General features: G+C 41.3%; 1 protein-coding gene across 1 annotated transcript in view; it reads left to right on the top strand.

Moving 5' to 3' along the window:
- The first annotated feature begins 5,404 nt into the window (after positions 1–5,404).
- nyap2b (neuronal tyrosine-phosphorylated phosphoinositide-3-kinase adaptor 2b) overlaps positions 5,405–12,829 on the top strand; it is a 29,366-nt gene continuing 21,941 nt past the window's right edge. The window contains exons 1-2 of the mRNA XM_086086989.1: positions 5,405–6,309; positions 11,550–11,744. Of these exons, the coding sequence (XP_085943115.1) occupies positions 11,566–11,744 (179 nt within the window). The 5' untranslated portion in view covers positions 5,405–6,309; positions 11,550–11,565. The remainder of the gene's footprint in view (positions 6,310–11,549; positions 11,745–12,829) is intronic.

Raw genomic sequence — 12,829 nt, 5'->3', positions numbered from 1 at the left:
TAACACGCTTTTGTCAAAATGCCTCATGGATATCGTACCGCAGGCGAATTTAACCGGATCATAAACACAAATGCCTGCCATCCAAACATCCACAACGTAGCCGAACATTCAGTGCACGGCGCTCATTGACAATTTTGAGCTTACGTCACAAGTCAAAATGGCGGTCTTATGCTGCATTCAAGGAGGGTTTGAAGTCGGAATCATCACACTCCGAGTGCTTCGAGGTCGGGACTGACACAATTCGAGTAGGATCCCATTTCCCGCTTTCCTCGAATGCAGCATTTATCCTCTGTGAATGGATGAATGTTTAAGCATTTAAAAATATTAAGACCAATAAATAAAAAAATAGAAACACTATAATTATGTAAGTTCCTTTTTGGACTAAACAGAATATATATATATATATATATATATATATATATATATATATATATATATATATATTTAAAAAATATATGTATAAAATAAAAAAATATATATATATTTAAAAAAAAACATATATATATATATATATATATATATATTTAAAAAAAACATATATATATATATATTTTAAAAAAAACATATATATATATATATATATATATATATTTAAAAAAATATATATATATATTTAAAAAAAATATATATATATATATTTAAAATATATATATATATATATATTTAAAATATATATTTAAAAAAAATATATATATATATATATTAAAAAATATATATATTAAAAAAATTATATATATATTAAAAAAATTATATATATATTAAAAAAATTATATATATATTAAAAAAATTATATATATATTAAAAAAATTATATATATATATATATATATATATTAGGAGTGTTTAAAAAAATCAATTCGATCTTACAGTGCACAATTCTCGAATCGATTCTATATGTGGCCGAATCGGTTTTTAAACCTCCATTTTTATCCCAAAAAGGAAGCGAACATGATGCCATTCTCGATGGAAAGCAGCAAAGACGCCCTTGTGGTTGTGCAATGCCTGGAAGACTATGCATGACGGTAACACGCGATGAGAAGGCGAACTTCAAAATAAATCTAAGAATACATGGACATCAATGCCTTGGTTCCCTTTTATTTTGAAGTTGCGGTGGCTTCCGTGACTCATCTCTCGACTCACACTTTATATCGACGTCACAAACGGCTGCCACCAATTTCACCACAATGTCATCAAATGCTAATTAAGGATCCTAAAAACAACAACAAATACATGAGAGAGATGGCCACATATGACGTCATCTCACGGTGCAGTCTCCTCTCAATATTTGCAAAACAAATAATAATAATAGAAATGAAAATGAGTCGCATGTTCGTTTTGTGCATTTTCCCTAAATATGCTTAAAGTGGAAGTCAACGTTTAACATTTCTTGGCAATAATATGTTATAATTATATGACATCACTAGTCTAAACATGACAGTCGGATTAATTTTACATTTGTGGATATATGAGTTATGGAGCAAAATCCAGCCGTTTTTGTCCAGTTCAGGGGGCGGCCATTTTGTCACTTGCTGTCGACTGAAGATGACATCACAGTTACTCAGGGCTCAGGTAACAACCAATCAGAGCGCAGCTTCAGAAAACAGGTGAGTTGTGAATAGTCGTTGCCTGAGCCCTGAGCAACTGTGATGTCATCTTCAGTCGACAGCAAGTGGCAAAATGGCCACCCCCTGAGATGGATAAAAATGGCTGGATTTTGCTGCTTAACTCATATTCCACTAACGCAATATTAACCAGAATGCCATATTTAAACTAGTGAGGCTGCATAGAACATATTGTCAAAAAAAAGAAGAAAAAAAAAGTTGTCTTCCCTTTTAAAAAATTCGAAACATTTGGATTGTGTTTACTCCCACAACGGTGCACCGACAAATTTCAAATTGCACCCATTTATAAAAATACCAAACGAAAGAAAACTCCAATGTACACAGTTGGACTGCACTTTGCACCAGACTTGAGCTTGGCACAAAAATAGTCACTGTCTAAAAAACTAACTTTATTATATGCGGGGAATTATGTAAATTAGTACAAATGTTACATAAGAGTGGGGAGGAAGGTGGACGCATACAGTAGAAGTAACAGAAATATGCAGATAAAAGATGTAATTGATTGTTTTAAATATAAATGGGTAGGCATACACTCCAGAGACCTAATTATTTGTGTAAAAAAATAATAATAATAATAATCATAACGCCAGACATGATCTTATGTCTTTTATATATCGATAGGATTCGGTTTTCCGTCTTTTGATCATTTAGCGAAATCTCAACCTGCCCCCCCCCCCCCCCCCCCCCCATGAATTTGAATACAGCAAACCACGCATTGGCTAATGTATTCAAACGCCTTTCAAGCATGTATGAAGCGAGTGTGTGAAGTGAAAACGAACATTCATTGAGTCCCACTTCCCCGTCCGTCCCCGAGGGAGTGTCCTCCGCTGTTCAGAAAACAAAAGTGCTGTTGTGCACGTCGGTGGAACAATTTGTTTAACCCCGTTCGCCCCTCGGGATTCCCTCACTGTCTGTGTTCATTGAACTCCGAAGGGATCTAAATAGGATGCTTTGCACACATGGTCAGCTTGCATTCTTTGTGCACGTGAGCCCATTTGGTCTCAACAGAGCCGCCGCCTGCTTTGTGTCTGGCTAATCGAGCACGTTGCTTGCAAAAAAGCAGGAAAAAAAAAAAAAAGGGGGGTGACTACTTTTTGTCAGAGCGTTTTATGGCACTCGGATCATAGCACTGGGCTATTTTTAGCATGCGGCATGTTGTCATGAGACGAGCGTTTGAACCACCGACGATACTGATGGTCTAATTTGGGACTCCAGAACTGGAACGATGGCTCAAACTTCAAACCGATTTTGGACATTTCTAACATGACAGATAAAAAAAAAAAAATATATATATATATATATTTTTTTTAAAGACCTATATATCCCGATATAGCATGTTCCCTGAAAACTGCATGAAATTTATGTAAATTTTCTATTCTTCTCATTTGTTTCTAGTTTTTGATCGTAAAACAGCCACGAAAGGGAAGACAATATTAGTGTTGGCTACCATCGCAAGTACCAATACCTTGAAATAAGGCCAGGTATCGAATTGATACCGCTAACTCACACGTCTGCTAAAAATAAATAAAAAAAAGAGTCATACTTTACAGTAAATTACTGGCAGCTTGTGTGTACAAGCAGTGTACCGTTAAAAAAAAAAAATGGAGAAAAACAGATGCACCAGGAAAATGTATGAATGAATGTGCAATATTGATTTTGACGCCGCCGTATCGATACATGTATTGTAAAGAGCCCCACAACGACATATTCCCAAATCGATTTTTTGAGCACATCCCTAATGTTTTTTTATTTCTATTAGGGATTGAAAAAGACAGTTTCCTGTTTCAAAATGACATTTCTCTGATTTTGTGGTCGTGAAAATAGTATGTGTCTGTCTTAATGTTTACTGTTAATCTCATCTGGACTCTCACTTGGACTCGGACCTTTGTGACTGACTCGACTTGGGCTCGAATCTTTGTGACTGACTCAACTTGGACTCGGACTTTTCTGACTCAAGACTCGACTTGGATTCAGACCTTTGTAACTCAAACTAGACTTGGTCTCGGACCTTTGTGTCTACAACTCGAGTTGGACTCAGACCTTTGTAACTGACTCAACTTGGTCTCGGATCTTTGTGACTCAAACTCAACTTGGACTGACTTTTCAGACTCAAACTCGACTTGGTCTCAGACCTTTGTAACTGACTCAACTTAGACTCGGACCTTTGTGACTGACTCAACTTAGACTGGGACCTTTGTGACTCAAACTCAACTTGGACTCGGACCTTTGTGACTCAAACTCGACTTGGTCACAGACCTTTGTAACTGACTCGACTTGGACTCTGACTTTTCAGACTCAAACTCAAGTTTGTCTCGAACCTTTGTGACCTGGACTCAACTTGGATTCGGACCTTTGTGACTCAAACTAGACTTGGTCTCGGACCTTTGTGTCTACAACTCGAGTTGGACTCAGACCTTTGTGACTGACTCAACTTAGACTCGGACCTTTGTGACTCAAACTCGACTTGGTCTCAGACCTTTGTAACTGACTCAACTTGGTCTCGGACCTTTGTGACTCAAACTCAACTTGGACTGACTTTTCAGACTCAAACTCGACTTGGTCTCAGACCTTTGTAACTGACTCGACTTGGACTGTGACTTTTCAGACTCAAACTCAACTTTGTCTCGAACCTTTGTGACCTGGACTCAACTTGGATTCGGACCTATGTGACTCAGGCTTGACTTGGACTCGATAAAGGTGGACACGACTACAGCCATGCATTACTGTATTTTCTTTTAAAAATGTTGCTCATTTCTTTGATTTCACAGTAAATACTTATCATTTTAATATTTATAATATATAATTAATATTTTTACAGTATTTTTCCCAGTCTCCTAGTTAATCTATTTACTACAGTAACATTTTTCCTTTTACAGCCCCTTACCGTTGCAAATTGATGGTAATTTTTTTTTTGTTTGTTTTGTTTTTTACTGCCTTATTTTTTACACAATTATGATCCCACAAATTTTTGTCAGACGTTTCCACTGCAGTCCCTTCAGACAGATAGCGGGAAAGTGAAGGGGCCAGGTTAAGAGAAATGGAGGGAAGGGTTGATGAAAACAACAGATCTCTGCCTAATCCTTTTGTGTCCACTGTGTTAATCCGTCCGAGCAAAGCCCAGCCCACCCCGGACTGCTTAACCCCATCCCACCAACACCACACTTGTGCATCATGTGTAGAGCAGGCATTCCCACCACATAAACAATCAAACATGTTGTACTAACCCCCCCCCCCCCCCCCACCAAAAAAAAAAGGTCCCCCAGACAGACTGCTGCTGCAGGTTCTAGACAGTTCATGCAACTCAGGTTCAACTCTTTGCCTGCTTTAATCCTGTTCACATCCTAGGCCGGCGGGAACAAGCCTCTCATTTGCACGTCTCACTTTGTTTGCATATGCAAACATATTTTAAGGATACGCCAGGATACCAGCGTGTGCATGCAAAACCAAATGTGTATCCTTTTGTTTCGAGGTCTGTTTTTGTTTTGGCTGCCGTGAATGTAACAAATGCACTTGAGAGCAACATGGTACATTCGCAGCAAAGTATTTTTGTGTATCGGTGTTGTTTACGAGCTGTAAAGGAGTGTGTGTGGGGGGGGGGGTATGAAGGGGGGAGCGGTGGTTGCCGGGGGAAGAGGAGGTTGAGTCTAATGAGGTCACGCCCTGGCAACCCAATTGGCTCCTCCTACTCTGCTCCCCATTTCTCCACTCAGGAGAGGAGTACCCCCCCCCCCCCTCCTCCTCCTCCTCCTCCCCCCACCTTCTGACAGATAGCTCTCTCCATGGTGCTGAAGGCAGAAAAACACGCTGGAGCTCCAGTTACAGTACTACGGCACTCAAGAGAGGAAACGCAAAACCAGAAAAAGCGGCAACACACTTGCGAGAGCGCGTAATGAGGAGCTGAAAACACTCAGCGAGGGGAAATGGTGTCAAGAAGCGGCGAACGGGAGGAGAGGTCGAGAGGATGACGCGGTGACGGAAGGTGGCTACAGTAAGCGGTGGGCGTGTTCTTGTTTTGATCCATCACTGGGAAGCCCGCTGTCATCTGTTCCGGCACAGACTTGACAGTCCAGACGCGCGAGGACCGGCTGGAACGTTGGGGACTTTATACCTGGAAATCCAAACCTCTCTCTGGATGAGGATTCCTTTTCACCATGTGTGACACTGCGGGAGATTTTGTGCATTTCAGACCGAAGGAATAGATTTGAACATCTAAGTTAAAAGACTATTAAGTATCCAGGTGTGAAGTGCGAGCAGCACTTGAGGTGAGAGCGCGTGTTTGTGTCATGCTCGCGGCGGCGGCGGCGGCGGCGTTGGTGGCGGCGGGTGCGGTCTGCAGCTCCACTGCGTCTTCCTTCCTTCTCTAGCATGTGCTGATGTGCGGAGTGGTAAAGCTGGCACCTGGCTCGGAGTTCGGCGCCATCGGGACCGGAGGGGGTCGGATCTCCCCTGAAGAAAGGGAGCGTTGGGGCCTCGTACCCAATGGCCAAGTTCCTCCTGAGCCTCATCCCGGGTCACAGGGACTCCATCTAGCAAGCCCAGCAATTGGACCATACAATGGATGGATTTGTCTGTGGATTTAAGGGGAATAGCGCAGTGGTGCTCCAGCAAAGGTCAGAGTGTGTTCTGGAGGTGCCAGGGGAAGACAGAAGTTACACCGGTGAGCAAACCAGCAAGGACACTGGGCCACTGTAAGTATACCCACAACAAGTACCAATAGCAGGTAGGGCTGGACCATATGGCCCAAAAAATAAAATTGATTTTTTTCCAGTCATTCTGTAAACCCAACATATATTTAACTCAATCACTCACAGCCATTTTCACTGAAGCAACCCCCTTTGCTCACGGCAGTTTTACTGGATTTTGATTGATTTTGCAAGGCCCACAGAATATTGTGTTCTATTGCTATAAAAACATGGAACCTACCAAAAGAAAGATTAGAGTCTCTTCTTTCATCAGAAAAAAAAGGTATATTTCTATTTGTTTCCGTTTTGCAGCAATTAGCATTAGATACGTTTCATCGATATTCACATTCCTGGTGAAAAACTGTCCCAAAAAAACTTGTTGCAACATGACCTTGATTGATCTCTAATACTCTGCTGCCACCTGCTGGCCGTATTTGTAATAACTACCATTACTTCAAGAATTGCATCAAAGCCTTGTGTATGCTGTACCATAAAAAAAAACATGGAAATATGTCTTTGGGAGTATAGTAATATTTAAAATAGAACGTATTTATACGTTTTTGGGAGCAACTATTCAAAAATAAATCCTATGCAAAATGTTTAGACAACAATAAAGTTTTTAAATCAGTTTTAGCGTAAACCTAACTTTCATAGCTTGTGCAAAAAATAGCTTGTCATGATCCTGCTTAAATGCCACATTTTTTGTAAAGCACTCGTCTAGTATTCTGCCACCAAAATTACAATTTACAATAACGTTTGGATATAACAGAACTTCATTGTAACAGCTTTTAATAATCCAGAAGACAAGAAAATTTCACAATGTAGCTACTTTTCAACGATGTGATTGTTAAAAAAATTACGATTTAATCCAATTAAGTGGATTTATTGCCCAGCCCTAATTTCAAAGTATCGGTACTCGCAACGGCGGCCGATACTATGATCGAGAACTACAAATCAGAAATTGAAAGAATTGATTATTGCCATTAATTTCATGCAATGTTAAGGAAAAATGCTATACAGTGTTCCCTAGTTTTCCGCTGGGGTTAGGTTCTAAAAAATACCCGCAATAAATGAGATCCGCCAAGTAGTTAGCTTTGTTTTACATTTATTTTAAATGTTTTAAGGCTCTAAACTTTTTTTTCTTTTCTCATTGAGGCATTTACATTTTCTCACATTTCTCTCTTGTTTAAACAATATCAATGTTCAAGCCTTCATAAACTGGTTTCATTACTGTAAAAAAAGAATGCATGCAAAATTGCAAACAAAAAATCTGAGAAACAGCGAGGCCGCAAAAAATGAACCGCATTATAGCGAGAGAACACTGTATTGCGATTTATGGATTTTTCTTTAAAATGATCTGTCATTGATGTTTTTGGGGGGGATGAAATTTATGTATCAAATGCACTAATGGTATCGGTACTTGGTATCGTTATCGATGACTACTCAAAAGTTGAGCACTCATGTATCAAAGTCTGAAAGAAAGTGGTATCAAACATGCCCATTAACATGCATATAAAAGTTTGCATTTTCCTCTTTTCAATAAATGCAAAACATCACAGCTGAATCAGGCTGCCAGGTGCACACGACCTCAGTGCGCGCACACGCAAGCGTGAAGGCGGGCGCCCCCGCGCGTCCCGTCAGCCGGCCATTGGCCTTGCAATCTTTTTGACATTGTGTCTGCAAAATCTCCACGCCGGCCTGCCCCTGTCACGCGGTTGCCTGGAAACAGAAAGTGTGTGCCACTTTCATTTACATCTCAAGCAAAGTGCACATCTGTGTTCCAACTGTTGCAGCCAATGTCAAGTGAGGCACAGTCAGAGGCAGAAGAAGTTTTTTTTTTTTTTTTTTTAAAGAAAGAAGAAGAGAGAGAGATGGAGCAGAGCGGGCGGGGGCGGTGGGAGGGAAATAAGGTTGCACTGAGGTAAATGGGTTGCCGAATTGACAGGTTTTATGGAGATGAGCAAATAAGGAGAGCATTTTACATTGATGAGTTATGGGAGGACAATCCAATGTGAAAGGCTGGGCTGATGAAAACTGTGATAAACAAGCGGACTCCGGCGCAGAGCGCCGCTGCGGGTTTATACGGGGATTAGGCAGACGGGCTTAATTCAGCTCAAACGCCGTTTGAACTGCGCCTTGCTGGCGCCGCATCCTTCACACGTTGAACTCGTGTACTTTGAACGCGAGTCATATTCCCATTTGTGACATTTCAATGTCTCAATATGCCTGGCTCATCAGCGATAAGGGGAAAAAAAAAAAATACCTCGACATCTTTAGGGCTTCGGTGACCTGGTTTGCACTATGAGATGCCGACTGCCTCCCTGCCGCTCTAAAATGTGTGCCCAAAAATATGGCGGGAATGTGTAGCGGCAAGCGGATAAACCCAACGACCCCGTGGCCACGCTGGATTTATTCGTAGACAGACGCGAGGTAGACGGATGCTGAGGTTTGGCAGACAATGGTCGGCCTCCCAATTGGCCCTGCAATCTCCATCTGGCTGCCCTCCAAGTACCCCCCCACATACACAGTTATCAGTGACCCCCCCTCCCCCCTCCCCCAGTGCTTCTCTCGCACGTAAACAAGCATGAGTCTTAGGGTCATCTCAAAACAGTGACCTACATAATAAAAGCATGAGCTGTCTTCTCGGGCTGCCGTGCCGACCTCTTCCCAATTCATGTTGCAGGGGCGAACGCACGTTCCTCATTAGCCGCTACGCTACGACTGAGGAAGAACAAGTGAGAAGGAGCAAATGATGGCGTTCATGCCGGGGTTTTTTTTTTTTGACGCACGCGCGTCCGCGCTATGTCGCAATGATGCTGTCAGTAATATAAGAATAGCAAGAAACAACTCCAGCGCAGACTATTTTTAGACATCAAAATGCAAGACGATTTGCGCGCGCACGCGAAACCACGCACTGCAGTCGAGTAAAAATTAATCCGTGCTGCTTCCAGGAGTATTACATTTTCTCATCGGAAGCCCACGACACATTTTCTTTCTTAGTTGCAATCGCAGCTACAGTTTGGTCAAAGGTGGTGGTTTCAGCCGGAGAATGTGCAAGCCTCACTTAAGAAAAGCAACAGACGTATCGGATACTGTACAGTAGGGGTGTGCAAACTTTTTCCTCCGAGGGTCACGTACAGAAAAGTTGAAGAGCGCAAGGAAAATTACTTTAATTGATCAGGCACAACAAAATCAGTCCAGTAGTACTTTAGATACATCAAATTCACCCCCCAAAAACAATGACAAATCATTGTAAATTAAGACCTCTATATCCCATTATTGAATTTTCCCCTAAAACTGCATGAAAAATAATGGCAATTTTATAATTTTGTAATTTCTTATTTCTCGTTCTTGATCATAAAATAGCCACAGAGAGGACAGCTGATACTGCTTGGGCCCTAATAATAATAATAATTTCTACAGATATAATAGGGACCTCACAGCGGTCGCTGCTCGGGCCCTAACTAGAGCTGCGAGCAGCAATAAAGGGCCTTCATATCCTGGTGTACTTCCAGCTGATATGAACTGGCACAACGAAAAAAAAAAAAAAAGTCAAAAATCGGCCCTGGCATTTTGACCTCGAGCAACTGATGTTAGTTAGTTTGGTTTGCTGTCTCTATTGTAAATGGATTAATGGGGTGCTCACTCTAAATTGTGCGCTGGTCTCTTGTTACATGGATAACATGGAGCGAGATAATAATTAGAACCACATCAGCCTCAAAAGGCATCGGCCCACTGGACTTCTGCCCTATACGCTCGATTGCCAGTTTAGCACTGCCGATACCTGGTGTTGATACCCGCCTATCCCTATGTATTACAGTGCTTTTTATTTTCAAAACAGCTTTCTATAAGGCATAGTTTAGGATTTTATAAGATTTTGAGGTGTTGAGACCCTATACCACCCCAGAAAATATCAGGGAACCCCCTGCACCAGACAGCAGCCAAATTGCTACATTCAGATCCCAAAACACGAGCACTCTGTCATAAGTTGACCATTTTAAAGCAGTTACTTCAGAAAGTGTAGGAAACTATTTTAGCTTGTAAAAATTATCTTTCACTTCACTACAGTGTTGTGAAGAGAAATGATACTTGTTTAATTGTAAATAGCTAATTTGCATATCAGCATATTTAAAAAAAAATCTCTACAACCTTTATGAAGCTGAAAGCAATTTCTTGGGAACAGATGAATGCGAAGGGCTACTAGTAGTTTGATACACATTTATGAAATATTTTCAAATGGCCTTTAATAATATTTAATATTAGGACCTGACCTATTTAATCAACTGATATTAGCTCTTTTAAAAGAGTCAATAATCGGCGGGGGGGGGGGGGGGGGTAGAGATTTGCTGTATTTATTTTTTTACATTTTTGTACATATGACGCTCAAACCCCCCTCCCCCTTAAATAAATAAATACATATCGGTGGGTCGGAAATTGGTCATATTTTCCCAATTGTTCTCTCTGTTATACAAATACTAGCAAAGGGAAAAATATTGTAAAACAGTTAAATATTCTGCCTGTACTTCATGTCTTTATTGTTTATTTTATTCTGCTAAATATCAGAATCCATATGGGCCGAAAAAAATTATCCATGTCCATTTATCTGTAGACTATCATAATTAGCAACTAATGGTATTCATTTATGTGAAGACATTGATCATGTTAATGCTTTATCATAATAATTGGCAAACAGATAAATATCTAAATGCAGCATTTTATTCCGATAAATATCTGCTAGTGTTGGCATTTTAAAATGATCACTACTTCAACATTCCACAATTGTCCCATCAGTGGTGAGCTATTTTTTTAGATCAGAACCTCATGTAGCCCACGGACACCCCGTTGGTAACCCCTAGCTAGTTTAGCACGTACCGCGGGCCACTTAAAAGTGGATGGTGGGCCACAAATGGCCCCACGGGCCATAGTTTGGTACAGCGATGCTGTATAGGGAAAAAGTCCAAATTCAATCTGACTTGTTTGTGTGCTGCTGTAGTTCTTCATGTGTCTTCTGCATATACTGTATATAATGTAAACATCACAAGGAGACGGACATCATTCAAAGCTCATCACTCGCATGAACCCTCCACGGCAACCGTAAGAAATTGGAAGAACAACAAACAACCAAATCTATAAATAGCTCGGCTATCTTTGGTTGACTTCTCACTGAGGGATGACCTTGACAAATGAAGGTTGAAAGAAGAATCTGTGTTAAGGCCGTTAATCACCGGCTTATTTTGTGTTTCCAGCGGAATCGTTTGAAGAATGATGAGCTCCAAAGAGGAGGAAACGATCCGCTTCTTCCAGTATGTCGAGGAGAATGGACTGAAAGCCTACAACGGGCTGCTGGCTCAGAACCTGGACCACGCCAGGAATGAGAAGAATAGGATATACCTGCAGGAGAAAAACGACAAGAAGAGAAAACAGGAGGAAGCCATAAAGAGGTAGGAAGATTATTAGATGCGCACTCCAAAAAAAAGAAAGGGGGGGGGGGGGGGCAACGGTAGATTACCTGGCAACATTACAAGCATGTACATCCATTTTAGGGTGATTGTATGAATGAAATATTAGCCATTGTCCTGCTTCAGAAGAGGTAAAAATGGCACTGGGTTCACAGCAGGAAGCGTTTGCAAGAAGTGGGCCAAGTGGCCGCAGGGTCCCTGTGGCGCAGGCAGTTTGCCACATTTGGAGGATTGCAAGTACACACTATGCCCACCCATCATCTATGAAGGATAATTAGTTTTTCACTTTTAGATTTATTTGGGACTTGGATTGAGGTCAGCGCTGCTCCATTTTGGGGGGGGGGGGGGGGGATCTTTTAGAATGAAGAAACATGAAGTGTTTTAGAATGCAATCAGCTGAGACTTGTCGTCATTTGTGGAGGTCAAACTGAAACGGGAGAAGAAGGTTGTCCTCACTTTGCAACCTCTTTATGATACGTGCACACGTTCCGAAAAAACGAAACGTGAAAGAGGCATGTGCTTGCAACCTGAGCGGCACGTGCATACGGCGCGCTCCTGTTTTGGGGTAGGATAGAGAACACGGCGGCGTCATTGAGGAAGATCGCGGAACGGAACGTGCCGACGGCCGAGGAAAGAGTTGGTGTGGTGACACTGGACAGGAACAATTTGCATGCCTTTGTTTTCGTGCCGGGGCAAGTCTAGTTTACTGGGAATTTGGCCGACCGTGCCAAGCCTCAATTTCTATTACACACCACCAGCACACGTGACAATTCAGTGACAGAAAGTAGTTGAGACTAGAACAGGTGAAACCAGGTCTAAGTTGTGGCACAGACGTTTGCAACGCAATTTTGGCGGATGTGATACCTCCGCTTATACACGCAAGTCATCATATTTTCATTTGGGGTTCACACACACAGATGCATTGTGTGCAAGGTGGTCTCCAAATTCCCACAAGTGGAGATCTTACAGTTCCTTATAGACGTACTTTGCGAGCATCAAGTCTGTTTCTGCTTCTGTAATGTAGACCACCACGCACTAGGGATGTAACGATACCAAAACATCAAAAT

The sequence above is a fragment of the Leptonotus elevatus genome, chromosome 1 (genome assembly GCF_054856555.1).
Source record: "Leptonotus elevatus isolate MCC_2025b chromosome 1, RoL_Lele_1.0, whole genome shotgun sequence".
NCBI lineage: Eukaryota > Metazoa > Chordata > Actinopteri > Syngnathiformes > Syngnathidae > Leptonotus > Leptonotus elevatus.
This window is presented reverse-complemented; position numbering and strand designations above follow the sequence as displayed.